Below are 23,550 nucleotides of genomic sequence, written 5' to 3'. Positions count from 1 at the left end.
CTTGTACCGTAAAGAAACCTTTCCGCAATTGGAGACTAAATCTCTTTTCCTCTAGATGTAAAGAGTGCGCCCTTGTCCTCTGTGATGACCTTAAAGTGAATAACTCAACACTAAGTTCACTATATGGACCCCTTATGTATTTACAGTGCATCTGGAAAGTATTCGCGCTTCACTTTTTACACATAATGTTATGTTACAGCCTTATTCCAAAATGGATTAAATGGACTATTTTCCTCAAAATTTTACAAACAATACCCCATAATGACAACGTAAAAAAAGTTTGTTTGAAATCTTTGCAAATTTATTAAAAATAAAAAATGAAAAAAATCGCATGTACATAAGTATTCACAGCCATTTCTCAATACTTTGGTGAAGCACCTTTGGCACCAATTACAGCCTCAAGTCTTTTTGAGTATAATGCTACAAGCTTGGTACATCTATTTTTTGGCAGTTTCCCCCATTCTTCTTAGCAGGGCCTCTCAAGCTCCATCAGGTTGGATGGGGAGCATCGGTACACAGCCATTTTCACATCTCTTCAGAGATGTTCAATCGGGTTCAAGTATGGGCTCTGGCTGGGCCACTCAAGGACATTCACAGAGTTCTCCCATAGCACTCCTTTGTTATCTTGGCTGTGTGCTTAGGGTCATTGTGCTGTTGGTAGATGAAGCTTCGCCCCAGTCTAAGGTCCATAGCGTTCTAGAGCAGGTTTTCATCAAGGATGTCTCTGTACATTGCTGCATTCATCTTTCCCTCGATCCTGACTAATCTCCCAGTTCCTGCCACTAAAAAACATCCCCATGGTGCTGCCACCACCATGCTTCACAGTAGGGATAGTATTGGCCAGGTGATAAGCAGTGCCTGGTTTCCTCCAGACATGACGCTTGCCATTCAGGCAAAAGAGTTCAATCTCTGTTTCATCAGACCAGATAATTATGTTTGCCATGGTCTGAGAGTCCTTCAGGTGCCTTTTAGAAAACTCCAGATGGGCTGTCATGTGCCTTTTACTGAGGAGTGGCTTCTGTCTGGCCACTCTACAATACAGGCATGATTGGTGGAGTGCTGCAGAGATGGTTGTTTTTCTGGAAGGTTCTCCTCTCTCTACATAGAAACACTGGAGCTTTGTCAGAGTGACCATCGGGTTCTTGGTCACCTGGGCCTTCTTTCCCAATCCCTCAGTTTGGCCAGGTTCTTGGTCACCTCCCTGACTCCACTGATTGATCAGTTTGGCTGGGCGGCCAATTCTAGGAAGAGTCTTTGTGGCTCCAAACTTCTTTCATTTATGGATGATGGAGGCCACTGTGCTCATTGGGACCTTTAATGCTGCAAATGTTTTTCTGCATCCTTCCCCAGATCTGTGCCTTGATACAATCCTGTCTCGAAGATCTACAAACAATTCCTTGGACTTCATGGCTTGGTTTGTGCTCTGTTGCACTGTTAATTGTGGGTCCTTATATAGACAGGTGTGTGCCTTTCCAAATCATGTCCAATCAACTGAATTGACCACAGGTGGACTCCAATTAAGTTGTAGAAACATCTCAAGGATGATCAGTGTATAAAGGATGCGACTGAGCTCAGTTATGAGGGTCATGGCAAAGGCTGTGAATACTTATGTACATGTAGCACTGCCCCCTAGAGGACTGCTGGATAAAACACTTTCTGGATTCCCCTGGGTTACCCGTAGCAACGGCTTGCAGAAACGTATCACTTTAAGAACTTGGCTCAGTCAATCATCAGTCCAGGGGATGTTGTTTTGTAGTTTATTTAGAACTTGGATAGGAGAAGGGATGAGTGGGATACTCCAACTAGCAACTATTCACAGTATTGATGACATTTAACTAGAGAATGCGGCAAGGCCACTGCTTCACTCTGCCACTGGAATGAAGGTAATAAAAGAGTTCCTGTGTACAATTATCTTCAGGGTTCTAACTTGGCACCCCCTTCCCTCACTGTGGAGCTGACACCTGTCCACTGACTCTACACTCCGGAGTGGTCCCCTTCCTAGGCAGACCCCTGGGCAAGTTTATCTGTACTCACGGACACTGTTTTTCCAGATTCACTTCAGCCCCAACTCCTCCAGTCAGCTTCTCCTGGACCTCTGGGTTCAGTCACACTCCCCGGTTCACTAGGCTGACCGCCCGTGACCACCATCCACTGCTGCAGAAGAGGAGACAGTCGTCACCCTCCTTCTGGGACCTGGCTTCCTGCCCAAAGACCCCTGCCTCATGTGCTCCTGGCTTTTATACCCTATCCCATGATGCACCACTCTCTGTACCAAACACATGGGATAGATATCAAAACCTGTATGTCATTGGCTGGGTTTCCTCCAATGTACCTCTCTATTGGATACAGTGGGGACACTCCCTCAGCCCACACGAATCACACATTGAACACATGGAACAGGCCTAACTAGCAGATCTAACTCCCTGAGAATCAGAACATACAAATGCTTTGCCTACTGCTTTTCTGTTAAGCAGAGAAAGCCAAAACTATATCTGTCATCTAGCACCTAACTAGGAGGGTGCTACATACATGTGTTTTTTTTTTTTTTTTTCATTTTTTATATTAATACATTAGCAAAGACTTCAAACAAACTTCTTTCACATTGTCATTATGGGGTATTGTTTGTAGAATTTTAAAGGAAAATAATGAATTTAATCAGTTTTGGAATAAGGCTGTAACATACCAAAATGTGGAAAAAGTGAAGCGCTGTGAATACTTTCCAGATGCACTGTGTATATGTTGTTCATATCCCCCTTTAATCTCCTCTTCTCAAAGGAGAATAAATTCAGTTCCTCTAATCTTTCCTCATAGCTGAGCTCCTCCATGCCTCTTATCAATTTGTTTGATAGAAGTCACAAGACTGCTATATACTGCGGATGAGAAAAAGTATTTAGCAGTTTATATTTTCCAAAATAATGTCATTTCCATGTTCTGTGTACTGTGGGAGACCAGAGCTGGAGAGAGGGCAGAGAAGGGCAACTAAACTGATTAGGGGATTGGAGGACCTTAACTATGAGGAACGGCTGCAATCGCTCAATTTATTCTCCCTGGAGAGGAGACGCCTAAGGGAGGACATGATAGCAATTTATAAATATCTCAATGGGGATCTCAGCTTAGAAAAAAAGCTGTTCATTCGAAGGGATTGCATGAGGACAAGAGGGCATACAATGCGATTAGAGGAGAAGCGTTTTAACCTCAGGCAATGTGGGGGGTTCTTTACTGTTGAGGCTACAAGATTGTGGAATTCTCTACCACAAGAGGTGGTTTCTGCGGGAAGTATGGTGGCTTTCAAAAGACTCTTAGACGTACATCTCAAGGATCAGGACATTAAGGGCTATGTGAGATGATTACAGCCACACACACCTACACAGGTTGAACTGGATGGACTATTGTCTTTATTCAACCTCACCTACTATGTAACTATGTAAGATATAGTGAATGCAAAGTCCTGGGTTTAGTAACACTTTAAGTGTTATACATTGTTAATTTACATAAACATAACAAAATAAGTAAGTAAGGTTTTGGGGGTCAAGGATATTTCAAGCTGGAAGTCTCTTAAAAGGGTTTAATCCTGAAATGTAGCAGTGCTCTGTTTCTGCAGAGAAGATTCATTTAACCACGTGCCGATTGGCCGCTATTTATTTACTGCGGCAATGTGGCACTATTGCATGAAACAATGTACTTATACGTCGTTTCCTTCAATTGCCACTAGATGGCACCATCGTGTCACAGGTGGCGCAATCGTGCAGTGATTGGCTAGTGGGGATGTCAATCACTGGTCCCGGGAGAGGCAGAATTGCAATCTGCCTATGTAAACAAGGCAGATCGTTGTTCTGCAAGGGGACAAGATGTTGATCTTGTGTTCCTGCTAAGCAGGAACCCGGATCCCTGTCTTCCCCCAATCAGTGCAACCCCCCCACAGTTAGTAAGCACCCCCTAGAGACACACTTAACCATTTGGTCACCCCTGATGTTATCCCCTTCCCTGCCAGTGTCATTAGTGAAGTGACAGTACAGTTTTTTTAGCACTGATCACTGTATTAGTGTCACTAGTCCCTAAAAAAGTGTCACTTATGCCTCTTTTCCTCTGAGCGGAACGATTCGGGTCAGTAGAGTTTGGAAGGGTTAGAATGGTCCGGCCTATTCAGGTGAGCGTTTCCACTGCAAGTCGGACTGCCATGGGCCATGCGGGGTTTACACCAAACGTGGTGTTTGTTATGCGCTTTCGTTTGATGTGAGCATTGAAGTTTTCCTGTCCGCCAATCAGCAGAATGTATAGTGTGACGCCAGTAGCTCCGCCCTAACCATACCGTACCATTTCCTATGGCCCTACATCTGAAGGAGGACCAGGAATGATGTGGTTTGGTTGGGTTGTATGGGCCACTTTCATAATGGAAACACTCAAAATAGCGTACCGTACCAAACAGACCCGAATAGGTCCACTCAGTGGAAACGAAGCATTAGTGTCAGATTTGTCTGCCGAAATGTTGCAGACCCATTAAAAACCTCTGATCGCCACCATTACTAGTAAAATAAATAAATAAATAAAAATTCCATCAAAATATTGCATCGTTTGTAGACACTATATCTTTTGCACAAACCAATCAATATACACTTATTGGGATTGTTTTTTAACAAAAATATATGGCAGAATACATATTGGCCTAAATTGATGAAAAAAATGGATTTTTAAAATTTTTATTGGCTTTGTTTTATGGCAGAAAGTAAAAAAATATTGTTTTTTTTTTTTTTTCAAAATTGTCACTCTTTTTTTGTTTATAGCGCAAAAAATACAAACTGCAGAGGTGATAAAATACCACCAAAAGAAAGCTATATTTGTGGGGAAAAAAAGGACATTAAATTTTATTTGGGAACAGGGTCACACAACCACGCAATTGTCAGTTAAAATAACGCAGTGCCGTATCGCAAAAAATGGCCTGGTCATTCCAGTCCAGAAGTGGTTAATAAAGAAGCACTGGTTGGTCCAGCAAATGCTAAAGCTGACCATACACTGACTGAAATTTGGCTGATCGGTGTGCAGCCTCTGCTGCTCAACAGAAGTCAGTTTTTTAAAGCATATCTAGGGTGAAAATGTAACATAAACATAAATGTATATATTAATTTCCACATCCTATAACTATTGTTTCTAACCTACTTCTATTAGTTTTAGTTATAGTTATAGTTGCTACTATAACTATAGTGATTTGGCACTGCGTTGTTTTAACGGACAATTGCGCGGTCGTGCAACGCTGTACCTAAACTAATTTGACGTCCTTTTTTTCCCACAAACAGAGCTTTCTTTTGGTGGTATTTGATCACCTGTGCGATTTTTTGATCATGCGCTATAAACAAAAAATGAGCGTCAATTTTGCAAAAATAACAATATTTTTCAAATTTTTTTATATGAAATTCCCCCAAAAAAATGTTAAAATCAAAATTTTTTAACATTTTAGGCCAATTTGTTTTCTGCTACATATGTTTGGTAAAAAAAAAATCGCAAAAAGCGTATTTTTATTGGTTTGCGCAAAAGTTATTGCGTTTACTAACAAAGGGAAAGATTTTTGTCATTTTTGGTGTTTTTTTTTTAACGAGTAATGGCGGCGATCTGCGATTTTTTTTGCGGTACTGCGACATTGCGGCGGACAGATCGGACCCTTGACTGACATTTTTGACACTTTTGGGGGTACCAGTGACATTACTGCAGTAATCAGTGCTATATATATGCGCTGTTACTGCAAAAATGACACTGGCAGGGAAGGGGTTAACTGTATTGGACAGGGAGGGGTTCCATAAAAACCTTCTTAGAGATTTGGCAAGAGTATCGAAAAACCTCAGGGAGGGGTTAAGTGTGTCCTAGGGGCGTGATTCTAACTGTAGGGGGACAGGTCTCCTAGTGTAAAAACAAAGATCAACGGTTCTACATAGTAGAACCGTCGGATCTTCATTTTTACACAGGGGAGAATGACAGGCGGCTTGTTTACATAAGCCGCTCTGTCTTTCTCCCGCTGTACCGGCAATCGTAGTGTGACCGGCGGACATCGGGTCCGCCGGTCACACGCCCGCACTCCTTTGTGAACGAGCCGAGGCGGGCGCGCGCCTCGGAGGGCGCGCGCTCGCCCGCTATTGGCTCTAAAAGGAGTGACAGGCGAGCGACGTAGACCTACGTCACTCTGCCTGGCCGGGGCTGACTGCCGCAGTAAATATACTGTGAGCAGTCGGCAACCGGTTAAACAGCATCAAATAGTGGGTGTGGTCAAATTTCACTTAAACACCAGGAGTGCATTAAGTACAAAGTGCAGAGTTCGGGGGGGGGGGGTGGTTACATATAGAGTGCAGAGTTCAGGGGTGCGCTGCATACAGAGTGCAGAGTTCAGGGGTGTGTTGCATACAGAGTGCAGAGTTAAGGGGTGCTCTGCATACAGAGTGCAGAGTTCAGGGGTGCGCTGCATACAGAGTGCAGAGTTCAGGGGTGCGCTGCATACAGAGTGCAGAGTCCAGCCTTCCTCCACAGCTGCTTACCTCTGCATCCCGGATCAACATCTCACATTCACCCCTCTTCAGCTCTGACCTCTGCATGCAATCCCCCCTCCACTGTCCCTATCTTCTCTCCACCTCCTAAAACCTCCACCATCTTCCACATGTCTTACTTTTGTTGCTGTATTAAGCTGAAGGACCTCAGCCAGAGGTGGTGGAACTGAGTTCCACCAAGTTCCAGCTGGAAAAAAACCCTGGTTCCTGCGCTTCACCAGCATTCCAGCCCTCCCTCTGGTTCCTCCACAGTGAACAAGCCAGCTCCTGGACCCAGCTGAGTGGCCACGATCACATCCAGCGCAAGTGCTGCCTTACCCGACATGGATTTTTATGTGCCTGTACTTTTTTATCTAATAAATCTTTTTACAGTCTGCATTTAGAAGCTTCCTTGCACCTTCTCTTTTTTAATTTTAGGTATAGTTTGTAAATTTACTTTGTGGAGCTCCCCAAACATTAACTTCCTTGAATTCTATGACAGGTATTCACTATGCCCTCTTGAAAGGCTGCTGAGTCACACATTTCACGGAGCCTGCCTTCTGAACTACAGAAGTGCTGAGAAGTGGAGTTTCAGGAGGTGGAGTCAGTACAGGAATCCCTGATTGAAAGCAGCAAGGTACCATGGGATATGTAGTTCTTAGTAAGTAGACAGCAGAGGAGAAGCTGCAAAGCATGCAGGAATCCAGGAAGTTGCAGAAAAAGGTGGCCAGCAGAGAAGCAGCATATACAACGGTTATGGGTGCCACTGTCAGAATACCTATCCCAGCAGTGAGTATAACTCCATCCACCTCATTTTTGTGAATGGAGGAATCCATGGGAGTGAATACAACATTAACATTCAAGGCCAGCTTGACACATATAGAGTTTGGACTGTGTACTCTATAGAACCAGGCTGCTAATTTGATTTATGCAAAAAGCACTCTAAATGTTCTACAGGATCTTACCAGCTTTACAACAGTGTACAGAATTATGTTAACTTTCACAATCGTCGTCTTTCTCCAGTCTCGTACTGGACGCACAGTCAGATTTTCAGAAGACATGTTTAAAGCATTTGATAGTTCCAGGTAATTGCAGGCAGAGCATGGCCAAATACCTATAAAGAAACAAAAGGAAATGTAACAAATGTGATGTACGCTAACTGATCAACAACAAATGTATATATATTTTTTGTTATACAATTATAACAATTTACATATACATATGCAAAGAATAATGCACTTCCTATGGTATACTCAACATAATTATCTGTGCTGTGTATATACAGTGCACTTGGAAAGTATTCACAGCGCTTCACTTTTTCCACATTTTGGTATGGTACAGCCTTATTCTAAAATTTATTAAATTCATTTATTTCCTCAAAATTCTACAAACAATAGCTCCTAATGACAACGTGAAAGAAGTTTGTTTGAAATCTTTGCAAATTTATTAAAAATAAAAAATAAAAAAAATCCCACGTACATAAGTATTTACAGCCTTCGCCATGACATTCAAAATTGAGCGCAGGTGCATCCTGTTTCTTCTGATCATCCTTGAGGTTTTTTTACCACTTGATTGGAGTCCCCCCATGGTAAATTCAGTTGATTAGACATGATTTGGAAAGGCACACACCTAAATACGGGAAAAGATTTGTCATTTTTATTGTTTTTTTTTTACTAGTAATGGCTGCAATCTGCGATTTTTTGCGGGACTGTGACATTGCAGCGGACAGATCGGACCCCTAATTGACATTTTGACACTGAAGGGGTTAACACTGTTGGTGATCAAGGGGTTAAATGTATGCCTCATGCTTACTGACGTGTGTGGGGAGGGTTCTGTGACACAGACAGAGATCGCAGGTTCAGCTATGCTGAATCCTGTGATCTCCTCCTGTCTGTCACAGAGAAGATCTGCCTGCTTTGTTTACACAAGCGGGCGGATCTTCTCACACTTTCCCCGACGATCGGGGAAGAGAGACGGTGATCGCCGCCTCTCCTCCTCCGACCCGACTCCCGCTGTGTCTAAACACAGCGGGAGCAAGGCTCCAGCGACGCGCGCGCGCCGCCGAGACAGCTAGGAGTCCAGCGACGTAGGTCTACGATGCTGGACCCAGGGGATCCACTGTGCTGCAGTAGCAGCACAGTGAGTGGTCGGCAAGTGGTTAACAAAGTATTGAGCAAAGGCTGTAAATACTTATGTACATGTAATTTTTTTTCGTTTTTACTTTTAACCTTCCTAGCGGTATTCCCGAGCGTGACTCGGGGTTAGATTTTAGAGCCAAAAGCGGGATAACCCCGAGCCACACTCGGGGTAGCGCTAGGAAGATCGCTGGATCCTGGAAGAGGTTTTACTTACCTTTTCTCCGGGATCCAGCGAAGAATACGGGCGGTGTGCAGCGGCGGAGCTCTCTCCCGATCGTCTGCGAGCCCCGGCTTCCGTCTCCGGCAACGTGACGTCCGCCGGGGGTGGAACCGGCGGCAAATTAAAATGTAAAACACACCAAACACACTGATATCATTCAAAATAAAATAAAATCACATTACATTGCCCCCCAGTGCCCTTTCCTGCAGTTTTACTGTACTTTTTATGTAAAAATATGTGTATATATATATATATATATATATATATATATATATATATATATACAGTATATATATATATATATATATATATATATATATATATATGTATACATAATATATGTATAAATATATATATATATATATATATATATATAATATATATAATAAATGTATACAGTTGGTTTGGGCTGCTCATTCACAAGAATTACACAAAATAATTGTACTGTTTCAGCACCTAAAATCCAAAAGACTCATACCGCCAGGGAGGTTAATAAATTTGCAAAAATTTCAAACAAACTTTTTTCCCTTGTCATTATGGTGTATAGTTTGTAGAACTTTGAGGAAAATAATGAATTTAATCCATTTTGGAATAAGGCTGAAGATAACAAAATGTGGAAAAAGTGAAGCGCTGATAATACTTTCCGGATGCACTGTACATGAAGCAAAACAACCATTACATGTTCATAAATGTGATGAGTAAAAAAGTGGTCAGTCCATATTGTAACAGGACAATTGTGATGAAACGTCTTTGTACATAAATTGAGAGAGATCTTCTCATAGAGATTCTACCAAAAAATTAACCAGGTGGAGAAACTAGGAAGTGCACCTTACATATCCACCATCACCATAAAGCCTATTACCAGATGGATGTGATCCCCAATTACAGAGATCAACAGGGCATAGGGAGCCTCAAATTTTTAGCTGGAGTCTCCAAATCAGGTAGGTATGGTCAGCAGGGTCTCACTATAAAAGCATCACTTAGTAATCACCACAACTCCAAACTGGACTCAGGTAGCCATCGTACAGCCTTGTTTCCCCTGATGACACTCAGTGACGTGAAACGTGTTGGGCGGAGCCTCAAATGTGTGAGGTCATCGGGCCTGCTGATGCGGGTTGCCAGTGAGGCCATCTACTGTCTAATTGCCTTGTATCTGCCTGAGCAATGTGAATACCTTTTGTGGTTCGAATATTTAAGATGTACTAGCGGTATTGGTGCTATGTGAGCACTTTATTGCTTTTCCCTGTACGATGGCTATTTGAGTTCACTTTGGAGTTGTGGCGATTACTAAGTGATGCTTTTATACTGAGACCCTGCTGACCATGCTTACCTGATTTGGAGCCTCCGGTGGGTAAAGTGGATATAAGTGGGTTAGGGAACGGGCGTTTAAAAAGACCCTGCGACTTTATCGTTGATGAGCACTAGGAAAAAGTGCACTTTTTAGTCAGAAAATTTGTATATAGAGTAACCTCAAACCTAGCCTCGGCAAAAAAATAAATACAGTAGATCCAATACTTCTGTTCTATAGAAAACAACGCAGCAGGGATTGGCAGCATAGGCAGCAGTGCAGGTAGTTTCAGACATGAGTGGTTTGTTTTGTTCCAAATTGAAATTCAGACAATTTTTTTCGTTATTCAGAAATTCAGATATACCTGAATTTCCAAATTACAATTGTCACAAATTTAATCTAATCCAAAATAACGAAACTAAATTTGACTGAAATTCAAATTCGAATCGGATTTGAAAACTAATTTGAAATTGAATTTGAAAACAAGAATAGATTAAAAAAGAATTGAAAATAAAGGAATAGAATAGAAAATAATAGAATAGAGTTAAACTGAACAGAATAGAACAGAAAATAAAGAATAGACTAGAATACTATAGAACAAAACAGAACAGAAGTGAATAGAAACTAAAAGAACAGAATACATTTTTGTGACTTCCAAAATTTCTATATAATAGAAAGTGCTAATGTGCCAATAAATAAGTAATTCATAATGTAGAGAATATAAAAATATATATGTGCTTCAAGAATAATCAATCATTACACGTGTAATAGGAGACCAAATTATTCAAAAAAGTGCAAGTGCAAAATTGCATCAAAACTACTGAAAAACAAAACTCAATATCCTAAAGGTGCAAGTGCAATAAATCAATATAAAAACACATTGAATCAAATTCCATGAAATAAATAGATTAAATGGATGAATAAAAATCAATAAATAATCAATAAATAGTCCATTAAGAAAAAGTCCCAAGTGAAAAAAGGTGCAAATAGTGATAAAATCCTCAGTGTTCCCACGTGAAGAAATCACACCATATGTGCTCCACCGTTTCCACCAGATCTGACTCACCAGATATGGAGCTGGTCAAATTATAAACCAGCAATCACACCTGTTAAGTATTGCCCAGCATGACGGTTACAGCTTTAATTCTTCAGAAACATATTACTCTCCAGGTATTGCAGGATTTCTGGTATTTCTGGTCATATACAAGCATTGTTAGGAGTAGGGTTGGCAACCGTTTGTAAATTTACCCCATTTACAGACTGACCGTAAATGTCCATTATGGATGGCGGCCATCCATAAAAAATATGACCGGAGGCTGGCTTTAGAACGATGGATAAGCAGTTTCCGAAGCCAGCTGGGCTCAGCAGCACTCAGGTGGCCTCGACCATCGGAACACTGCCGTTGGTGATGCTATGTTTATAATAGTATGCACATCTGGAGGGACACTGCTGATGCCAATTGTATGTAACAGTGACCAGCCCAGCAGACGTCACCCTATGGGGGGCACCGTTCACCTGCTCCCTGGCTCTGCCTGATGGCACCCGTTAGGGGCCTCTACTAAAGAAACACAAGAGAGCAGTGTGTGGGTCCCTGGATGAGGAAGGGACTGGAGACGTCCTCCAAATGTTTTACCTATCTGCCCTGGCCAGTGGCCATATTTACTGCCAGCAGCGCCATCACCTTCACCAATCAAGTTAAGAAGAACATGCTGAGTGAGCAGGTGGGGGGGAGAGCTGGGGATGGGGGTATCCGGCATGACCTTATCACTGGTGTGTAACCCCTCCACCTGGCTTTGTCCCTCCTTCTTTTTTGTTCACCTGTCTCTGTCCCCCCTACTTCTCCATCCACTCCTCCCCCTGGATGCATCCCCCTCCTCTCTTTTGTCCACCTGGCTCCATCCTCCCCTCCACCTGGCTGCATCCTTCTCTCTTTTCTGTCAACCTGGCTCCACCTCCCTTCCTCCCAACTATGTCCCCCTTTCTCCTCCATCCACCTGGCACTATCACCCCCTCCTCCATCCACCCCCACAATCTGGCTCCACCCCCCCCCCTCATGTCCACAGATCAAATAAAGTGAAAACATATAGTGCAAACATATATCAGTCCATAAAGTGCATCAATTAGTTATCTTTTCAAAGTCCCATAGGTGCAAAGATGATTCAAAGATTAATTAAAGGTGCTTGGGATCCCTCCACCATATATGGATGGCCTCTCACCTCACACAAAGGGTAATTTCACATGGGAAGGAGTCCGTTCTGCTCAGTGGGGGATCGATCAATCCACCGATCCCCGCTGAGCAGGCGAATGACAGCTCTGTGTGTGGAGACAGAGCTGTCAGATCTCCGCTGTCCTCTATGGGGAGATCGGATGAGAACGGACCACCTGTCCGTTCTCATCCGATCCTCCAGACGGATGGAAAATAGGGTTTCCATCCGTCTAGATTTGACGGACAGAATTGGATCGGAGAGCAGCGGGTGTGAGCGGACATGTCACTGCTGACATCCGCTGCGCCATAAGGATGCATGGAGCATCCGATCAGGTCCGCCTGAAAAACTGACAGGCCGATCGGATCGCTCGTGTGAAAGGGGCCTTAGACCTGTGTTTTACCACAAGGCCACAACAGCTGTTCCCCTGTGGGTATGTATGGAATCACGCCACTGTATCCTAGGACTTTCCTAAAACACCTTGGGGTTTTAAGTCTACTTTCCTCCTTCTTTATAAGCTCCATATACAAATTTGTAGAGAAAAGAAGGAAGATATCTAGTGCTCTCCATTTAAACAATATTGTATTAAGTAAATAAAATAAAGGTACACTCACAGACCAGGCACATATAGCTGTGCGGGCTCATCAAACATCTAGTAAAGTAGGATTGTAAATTTTGGGCATCCTGTCAGTAAATTTTTACTTCAGTGGGTTGGCAATACTGGTCAATAATCACTCCCATGGGTAACAAAAGAAATTAACTGGAGAGGCAATGCAATGAGGTTGTTTTAGCAAATCAAGAAAGAGTGTTCACTTGGCAAGGGAAATTGCCCTAGAGCTTAACCACTTTACCACCGGAGGATTTTGCTGTCTTACGTCCAGGCCACTTTTTGCGATTCGGTGCTGTGCAAATTTAACTGACAATTGCGCAGCCGTGCAACGCCGTACCCAAACGAAATTTACATCCTTTTTTTCCCACAAACAGAGCTTTCTTTTGGTGGTATTTGATCACCTGTGCGATTTTTACTTTTTGCGCTATAAACAAAAATAGCGTAAATTTTGAGAAAATAACAATATTTTTCACATTTTTTTATATGAAATTCCCCCAAAAAAATGTAAAAATCAAAATTTTTTTAAATGTTTGGCCAATTTGTTTTCTGCTACCTAAGTTTGGTAAAAAAAAATCACAATAAGTGTATTTTGATTGGTTTGCGCAAAAGTTATTGCGTTTACTAAGGGAAAGATTTCTGTCATTTTTGGTGGTTTTTTTTTAACGAGTAATGGCGGCGATCTGCGATTTTTTTTTGCGGGACTGCGACATTGCGGCAGACAGATCGGACCCTTGACTGACATTTTATTGGAGAGGGAGGGGTTAATGTATGCCTGGTGCTTACTAACGTGTGTGGGGGGAGGTGACTGAGTGACACAGGCACAGATCGCATGTTCAGCTATGCTGAATCCTGCAATCTGTCACTGTTTGTCACTTAGGAGATCCGCCCGCTTTGTTTACACAAGCGGGCGGATCTCCACACTCGATTCCCTGACGATCGGGGAAGAGCGGCGGTGATCACCGCCGCTCCTCCCCTGGCCCGACTCCCGCTGTGACTGAAAACAGCGGGAGCGAGCCTCCAGCGGCGCGCGAGCGCCGCCCACAAGGGGAGGAGTCCAGCGACGTAGGTCTATGTTGCTGGACGGAATCGAGCCACTTTGCCGCAGTACAGTCAACGTGACTGGTCGGCAAGTGGTTAATGAATGAGGTGAAGCTCGCTGAATTCAATCATCCAATCAAGTGCATGCAAACATGCTTTTTTTTTTTTCCCTTGTGCGTGATTAGGTATTCTTTATAAAGTGGAACTTTACCACATTCACTAAGCTCTAGGGCAAATTTCCTTGCAAAATGCAACTCCCCTTGCAATGAAAGAGCAACAGCAAAGTGAACTAGTTTTGGGTAGCATGTGAAAAGATTAAAGGAAACTTTGGCTATCTCTCATTTAAGAAAGTTTATGCAACAGTCTTTTTGTGTGTTCCTTGTGTCTGAAATTCCAGGCAGCCAACTGAGTCAGATTTGCACGGGTTTGTGATAGGTTTAGCAGTGAAGGCGACACAGAATTTCATTCCAAATAGACGCACAGTTAGAAGTAGTCATGGACAGGTTTATTCTGTTGGAATATATGAAGGAAACTGAACTTTTATATTAAATCTGTGGGTCTATTTATTAATGTTTTCACCCAAGATTCACACAAGTTTCAAATTGAACCTTGGGTGAAAAATGTGTTAAAGTTGGAAGAATGTTGCTTGAATCTTGGCTGAAAACTTGGATAAAAAGTCATTATAGTCTGTCTTACTGCTCCTGTTTAACACAGATTTTCTATGTGATAACATTTATACTGTACATATCACCTTGTAAGTATAAGCAATTAGGTTCCATTTTGCCCCTTCTAAGCTCTTTTTGTATTGTAAGATGAGATTAATCATGTATCAAAAAGTGCTGCGCAACATTATTCTAACCTAATAGAACCTAAAGGTGCATGAAGTAGAAATATAAATACTTTACTAACCATGAACAATAATGTATAATATTCTACTTATACCTTCATAGCTTATACACTATATTGTTAAAAGTATTGGGGCGCCTGCCTTCACACGCACGTGAAATTTAATGGCTTCCCAGTCTCAGTCTGTAGGGTTCAATATTGAGTTGGCCCACCCTTTGCAGCTATAACAGCTTCAACTCTTCTGTGAAGGCTGTACACAAGGTTTAGGAGTGTGTCTATGTGAATGTTTGACCATTCTTCCAGAAGCACATTTGTGAGGTAATTTGTGACGAGAAGAGAGCCAGAAGGCCTGGCTCGCAATCTCCACTCTAATTCATCCCAAAGATGTTCTATTGGGTTGAGGTCAAGCCAGTGCAGTGCAGTGCAGGCTAGTCAAATTCCTCCACCCAAAACTCGCTCATCCATGTCTTTAAGGACTTTACTTTGTGCACTGGTCCAAATCATTTGGTAGGAGATTATGGTGTGGGGTCGTTTTTCAGGGGTTGGGCTTGGCCCCTTAGTTCCATTGAAGGGAACTCTTAAGGTGTCAGCATACTAAGACAGTTTGGGGATGGCCCCTTCCTGTTCCAACATGACTACGCACCAGTGCACAAAGCAAGGTCCATAAAGACATGGATGAGCGAGTTTGGGGTGAAGGAACTTGACTGACCTTGACCCAACAGAACACCTTTGGGATGAATTAGAGTGAAGACTGCGAGCCAGGCCTTCTCTCCAACATCAGTGCTTGACCTAACAAAATGCGCTTCTGGGAGAACAGTCAAACATTCCCATAGACACACTCCTAAACCTTGTGAACAGCCTTCTCAGAAGAGTTGAAGCTGTTATAGCTGTAAAGGGTTGGCCAACTCAATATTGAACACTACGGACTAATGGGCCATACACACTATAAGATTTTCTGAAGACTTTTTCCTTTAGACTTACCAAAACCATATAATATGAGGTCAAACCTAAACACTTTCAATTTCTATGCAATCTTGCAGGCCCTTGCACTACATAGAAAAGGTCAATCTGAAGGAAATCTAACCACAAAAGTTGGATAGTGTGTATCAAGCTTAAGACTGGGATATTATTAAAGTTAATGTGCAGGTAAAGGCAGGTGTCCCAATACTTTTGACAATATATGTATTATCACATCTTATATGTATGTACAAGAATGATACTATGTGTTATATACTCAGTATTATAAATAAAGAGATTAGAGAATATTATGCTCTGTAGCACACCCACATATTGGAAAAAACAAGCCTCCATCCCAAAATTGTACAAAAATACTTTACATAGCGTTTGCGGGACTTTAAATGAGGCAAAATGATCCTTGATTATATGAAATAAACATTTTAATATTTTAATAAAATGGACCATTAATGACCTCCCATTGTAACAACTGGATTATACCAGTATGAAAGGTTTACTTCAATTTAAGATAGATGAATATACAAAAGGGTATTAATGATTATACATTTCATGGCAAACAACATAATTTAACATAGGTCAGATTGCAATTAAAACAGGCAAGTATAATAAGAGCTGACATGTGAGGGAATTCATTTCTGCATTGCACATAATATATATTAGATGGTACATATTTATTGGCATCTGATATGGCATTCAAAAGCATGATATCTTGGCATCCATATAACTCAATGCATTTCGTGGTACTGTACCCACTTCGTCAGGAGTGAGATGCAATAAAGATATCTAAAAATATAATAGAAGAATATTAGAAAAGATTCCCCATGCCACAGGGGATGGCAACAGCTCCCTAATAATTAGATAAAGAAACAAAAATATATAGAATAAAATATTTACCTACAGGTCAGCTCAAAAAGCAACCAGCTCCAGAGATAAATATATACTCAGTATTATAAATAAAGAGATACTATAAGTCCATTATTGCATTAGTGAGAGAGTTCCATCACCATTGCAGCCCTAATATACAAACAGTCTTTTTAAACAACTTGGTAGATATCTGCTGAGAATCGCTCACACTCCACACTGTGAACACTCTTCAGCGAATACCAACACTATTCACTATCCACGCTCACTCTGATACGTTGACCTTTTCAGCAATATAGATCTTAATGCCCTTTCCCCTTTAAGGGGTCTTAGTTGGCAGCTCCAGGAATCTGGACATCTCCTCTTGACTCCTCTTGTGTTTTCAGCAGCATGGGACAAATGCAGCAAGATAGATTTACCACCATATACACTCAAAAGTAATAGAAACTTAACATGGTGTTTTACAGCTTTAAATTACCGATGGTGATTTATTTAAAACAGAGTAAAATGCACTCACAAGATAAGTGCACTAATATCCAGTACTGTATTTTTGGTTGTAGGTTTAATATTGCTTAATTTTAAAGATTCTTATACGTGGGGCTATGAGTGTAGAAGAAATTGTGAGTGGGACATTGTTCTATAAGCAGTTTAATATTTTTACATAGTTGTTCTTTTATAAGTAATACAGGTTGGACAATTTGTTAGTAGATTAGATTATTTTGCTGCATTTGGGATATGGAGAAATTTAAGGTCATTTTAACCACTTGCCGTCTGCTCACGTTGAGCCTACTGCGGCAAAGTGGTTCGTCATCGTCTGGCGACGTAGACCTACGTCACCAGACACTCCCCTTTCTCGGCGGCGCGCGCGCGCCGCCGGAGGCTCGCTCCCGCTGTATTCAGTCACAGCGGGAGTCGGGCCAGGGGAGGAGCAGCGGTAATCGCCGCTGCTCTTCCCCGATCGTCGGGGAATCGAGTGTGGAGATCCGCCTGCTTGTGTAAACACAAGCGGGCGGATCTCCTAAGTGACAGGCAGGGTCAGATTGCAGGGTTCAGCATAGCTGAACCCTGGATCTGTCCTTGTGTCACACAGTCACCTCCCCCCCACACACGTTAGTAAGCACCAGGCATACATTAACCCCTCCCTCTCCAATAAAATTAACCCCTTCCCTGCCAGTGTCATTTTTACAGTAACAGTGCATATATATATAGCACTGATTACTGTAGTAATGTCACTGGTATCCCTAAAAGTGTCAAAAATGTCAGTCAAGGGTCCGATCTGTCCACCGCAATGTCGCAGTCCCGCAAAAAAAAAATCGAAGATCGCCGCCATTACGCGTTAAAAAAAACGCCAAAAATGACAGAAATCTTTCCCTTTGTTAGTAAACGCAATAACTTTTGCGCAAACCAATCAAAATACGCTTATTGTCATTTTTTTTACCAAACATAGGTAGCATAAAACAAATTGGCCAAAAATTTTAAAAAAATTGGATTTTTACATTTTTTTGGGGGGGAATTTCATATAAAAAAATTTTAAAAATATTGTTATTTTTTCAAAATAAACGCTTTTTTTGGTTTATAGCGCAAAAATTAAAAATCGCACAGGTGATCAAATACCACCAAAAGAAAGCTCTGTTTGTGGGGAAAAAAGGACGTAAATTTTGTTTGGGTACGGCGTTGCATGACCGCGCGATTGTCAGTTAAAGTCGCACAGTGCCGAATCGCAAAAAGTGGCCCAGACGTAAGACAGCAAAATCCTCTAGTGGTAAAGTGATTAAGGCAGCACAAATCAGTAAAGGTGATTTGGTGTTGTATGTAATTTTTGTAGCCTCTAATATTTCTCAATGACCAAGTAAAATATTCTCACAAGTGCATGTAATAGGTTTCCATTTTTAAGATATAATTACATTAGAGTAGTGACCCAGACTAAGATTATATGTGCACTGAAAAATAATTTATTTCATAGGGGAAGAAGAGGTGATGTTATAACCTTTTATTGTTTTTTTTAAAAAAAAACACATTGGTGCTACATTTACAATCAAATTTCCATAATCTCAAATAAAAAAATTGGATAAATAAAGCATAAGCAAAAGACAATTTTAAACATTTACAGAAATCTACTTTTTAGTTCCTTTTTAAGTTAGTTAGTTAGTGCTTAGTTTCCAGAATCAACAAAAAAAAGACACAGTAAAACCTTGGAATGCGAGCATAATTCATTCCAGAAACATGTTTGTAATCCAAAGTACTCGTATATATATATATATAAGCAAATTTCCCCATAAGAAATTATGTAAACTCAGATGATTCATTCCACAACCATTTATTCATAAATCCTTTAGTCTATAGTCAATATAAAAAGATTATAGCAATGTGACTTCAAGGCAACTTCCAAATCACATCAATTAAGATGAGGAACCGACTTAGGGCTCATGCACACTGCAGCTCAAAAAAAAAAAGCTGCTTTTACAGGCATTTGAGCTTATTTTTTTTTCAGCTTGAAGAAGCTTGTGCTTTTTTGTACTCACGTGCACATTTTAAAGAGATTTTTGGAGCTCCTTTAAACTTTTTTGAGCATAAGCGTTTTTTTTTTTTTTTACAAACCCTCCTTAAAGTCTATGGGCACAAGTCGGATAGAAGTTGCCTTTAAGTAGTACAGAAAACTTTTCTAAAGTCAGAGCGACTTCAGTAGTGCAAATTATGACAACTCTCAATTACTAAAATGGGATTTCACATATCACAAGGCTTGGAGTCTCACAAGTCGGATCCTCGTGTTGCAACATCGCTCGTTTTTCAAGTTAAATTTATAAAAAAAATTCTGCTGGTTTTGTAAAAACACTTGCAGACCAAGTTACTCACAATCCAAGATTTTACTGTACTTCAGAAGTACCTTAAGGTTGGGTTTACACTTATACATTGCGGTAATAGATAGTAAAATGTAGATAAGGTATAAAGAAGGGCTATGGCGCTACTCTGTATGATGATAAGATAGGAAATCATCATATAGAGTAGCACCATAGCCCTTCTTTATACCTTATCTACCTACTATACTTCACACCGGTGGGAGAAGTATTCAGGGACGGCAGCAACTCCACCAATATTATAACAAATATTTTACATTGCACAGGATAATATAATTTCTTTTGACATAGTAAAATGTACCAACTACAGCAAGTTACCACAGGACGTGGCTTTCTGTGCCATTCATTTTGAATAGTACCACAATGTACAAATATTGTAGGTGCTAAGGGACCTCCACTGCAGTGCACAACATAACATATACCATCCACTGTGATAAAATGCATTAAGAAAAAAATGTAGGTCTAGATTTTGTAGGTGTGCATTGGCGTGCATTGTCAGACCATTCTTAATGACTGGGCTGTCTGAATGCAATGTATTTTAATCTAGGGTTAAAATGTTTTGGTGTGCAGTAATACACCATAACAGGACAGTCAGGTGTGAAAGGCCTAAAGAGAAGCAATCACAAATGGGCATTTCCAATATGTTGGATGTAATTCCAGAAAATGCTCCCCTAAATAATATAGATAATAAGATTCATCTAGTGGCTGTAGTAAAACATTTTCCACAATTCCAATTAAGAAATGAATGAGATTAATTTGTAGGACTTTCAATACTTGTACTGTATCTTAATTTATAATTCATAAGGCAATAACTGTGAGCAATGCCAAATATCCATTATACTCAGAACTGCTTGTCATGGTCAATCAAATATGCTGCAAGAACATTGAGCTATCCCATGCATTATTCCTCCTAAAGTGTTGCTGGCCTCTGGCTGATGCTGATGTTAACAGTAGGTTTCTACTAGGTGTCTATTGGGGAGAGTAGGAAGAGGGGGCATAAAATAAGGATGTATAAGTCAAAATACAAGATAAAATACAGAGGACTTATTAGAAATGTAGCATTTAAATGTGGGAAAATAAAGATGCATTACCACTGCAATATTTTTTTCTGTGAATATTCTAATGCAAAAACGTTTGTGAGTTAAAAAAATCAAATGTATGGTAAATTAGGCTGGCCATACATTATACAATTTCCTTATTTAATTTCCTTTAGATTTACCTTCAACTATGTAATGCAAGGACCTGCCTGATTGCATACAAACCAAAAGTGTTTAGGGTTGACCTCATATTATATAGTTTTGGTAAATCTAAAAGAAAATTGTACCAGAAAATTGTATAATGTATGGCCAGCCTAAGGCTGGCCATACACTATACAATTTTCTTATTCAATTTCCTTTAGATTTACCTTAAACTATGTAGTGCAAGGGCCTGCCTGATTGCATACAAATTGAAAGTGTTTAGGTTTGACCGTACATTACATGGTTTTGGTAAATCTAAAGGAAAGTTGAACAAGAAAATTGTATAGTGTATGGCCAGCCTAACTCATAGCATTTGTGAGCTGATGCAAATGTGTTTGTTTCTTTTTTTTAGTAAGGCTATTAAAAAAAAAGAATCCAACATGCCTCCTTTTTTAGCCTCATTGTATGTATTGGCACTTATTGCATTGATTTTATTCACATAAAACTTTGGCAACTTTAAATGGTATCTAAAGACATTTTTTATTTTGGTTTTAGAAAGAGTAGGAAGGATTATAGGCTTTTTTTTTCTTTCCATGTCCTTGCTGGGGAGGTACACCCTCTCTATTTAGCCCAGTAATCATTGTTGCCGGAACAAGAGGTGAGGGGAAATATTCGAACGGAGACACCTGTTTTGGTCACAACTATCCAACAGATGTTGCTCTATGCAGTTCTTATTTGTGCGCTGATTAGGTCTATCCTGCCACCACACACACGATTGGCCTCCACCTCCTTTGATCCTTGTGGGTGCACAGCTGCGACAGAGGTTGATTGGTCTGCTCCTGCATTCCCGTGTCTCCCCCCGCTTTCCATCCGTGGCCTTTACACCCATGGCCTATATGTGGGGCCTATATATGTATATGTACATCCTTGTCCCTTGTGACTGTCCAACAGATGGGAATAACCCACACTTTGGAGAGATTTTGTCTTACTTCCTGTTATCTCTGGGACAGGAAGTATAAAAAAATAGCATCTATACAATGGGACAAAACAGAACAATAGAACCTGACCGGGGTTGTAACTCTTCGCTAAACTATTTTGAAGGCAAGGGGAACAAAAAAAAAAAAAGGTTTTGGCTTTAGATACAATTCAAGAAAATAGGAAAACAGGTATGTTAAAAATGATAAAAATATATGTTAATATTATTTATGTTCAAGTCTAGTACTACACGTTCCTTTCCTCAATGGGCATCTGTTCAACTGTACAGTTCAATTGTATTGGGAAGTAATTTAATATACTTTTTTTTTTGGTTATTCAACACTTTTGCCTTAAAGATAACAAAATCAGCATAAATTTGATGTTTTATTATATACAGTTAAAATCAAATTTTCCTCATCTACCAATATGGTGTCCCAATATCCTTGGGAGTTAAAATTGTCAAGTATTTTAATACCATATTTATAAATAGACCATCATTAATCAGAAGCATAATTAGCAATTAGAGGCATAATTATAATTGTAATCCATGGGTATCTCAAAATGAAGGAGCAGTGCTTGAGATGCTGTTTATAAAGGTCATCCATGGTAGTTTTCAATGACCAGTGTCACTGCAAATGTTAATAATAGGCAACTATTTCCCAAAAAAAGCATTATGTGCCAAGTGGAGTTACTTACCCACTAAAGAAGCCATGAATAGAACAAACACTCCGTTCAGAGACATTGCAACAAGACAGAAATGCGGCTAACTAACAAACTGTATTGAAAACTCATTCAGCACTGATAACATTATCCATAGAGTGGATGAACTTGTTTAAAAAAAAATGTTGAAACCTGAAGCTAGTTGACATATACAGTATATGCAAATGTGTTTTACGTTTCAGTCACTCTTGGTGTGATCAGTTCACTTTATTTCCTTTAGCTCTGAAAATGATTGCGGTAAAAATGAATATGCTAAATCTAACTCTGACAATGATAATGGGTTTTCTTCTAAAATCTTTTTCTGGGAGTTAATTGAGAGACAAAGGAAATTAGAGAGTGCCATGTTATACTGCTGCCTATAAGAGAATTGAGCACTGGCAAGCAAAACAATTGCAATCAGCCCAGCACAACTCCTCCTCTTAGCATGCCTAAGAACAAAGCAGTATCAAGAGCATAAATATAGACATAGGACATCGCTTCTCGGCCTTTTGGCTGCGACCAAGTGTGGTAGTCGAAAGGTTTCCGAAAGTACCAGTCCCACTCGGCCTGGGGGTGTTTCCTTAGGGTGCACCCCCTGCTGCTATTGGGTGGGACGCTACTGTAGGTCAACGAGAGGGCGGCGGGCCGGAACTTTGGAGTGCGTTTGGGGGCACCCCTTGCGGGGTAGCCCCTGGTTTCTTTGCTCTTTTGGAGGCGGCTAGTACCTGTTGGTACAAAGAAAGATGGCGACTCGGGGACTACGGGACTCGATTCGTTTCCAGGTGAAGCCTGAATACAAGGGAGAAGTCACACTGCAGAATGTCGTGATGGAGCTGTTGCTGGATATCCTTGGCCTAGAGGTGAGCGATATTGTGTGTTTGCAAGATTTTGCCCAGCAAGGGATTTATGACGTAACCTTCTCTTCCAATGAGGTTTGCTGGAATGTTTTTGAAGATACGAAGAGGTTGGGTATGGTGGAGCTGATAAGAAAATTAGAAATTTCGCCACTGTTTATGCAGGAGGATAAAGTGATTATTGTGCACTTATATAATCCGTTCGCTGACGTGAATCTGGTAAGAGCTTTCCTGAAGTCGTATTGCGAGGAGTTGAGAGGAGGAGAAAAGGTATTAAATAAATACGGGATCTGGTCAGGAAAA

At 40.8% G+C, this 23,550-nt stretch overlaps 1 protein-coding gene across 1 annotated transcript in view; it reads right to left on the bottom strand.

The window, feature by feature from the left end:
• LOC309565541 (5-hydroxytryptamine receptor 3A-like) overlaps positions 1 to 22,436 on the bottom strand; it is a gene marked incomplete at both ends in the record, with an annotated part of 64,900 nt that extends 42,464 nt beyond the window's left edge. Inside the window, 2 exons of the mRNA XM_082270499.1 lie at positions 7,472 to 7,620; positions 22,391 to 22,436. Of these exons, the coding sequence (XP_082126625.1) occupies positions 7,472 to 7,620; positions 22,391 to 22,436 (195 nt within the window). The remainder of the gene's footprint in view (positions 1 to 7,471; positions 7,621 to 22,390) is intronic.
• Positions 22,437 to 23,550: the final 1,114 nt, after the last annotated feature.

This window comes from Pelophylax lessonae (genome assembly GCF_965119305.1).
Source record: "Pelophylax lessonae genome assembly, chromosome: 10".
NCBI classification, from domain to species: Eukaryota; Metazoa; Chordata; class Amphibia; order Anura; family Ranidae; genus Pelophylax; species Pelophylax lessonae.
The sequence above is the reverse complement of the archived record's forward strand: the minus strand, read 5'-3'. Positions and strand labels throughout refer to the sequence as shown.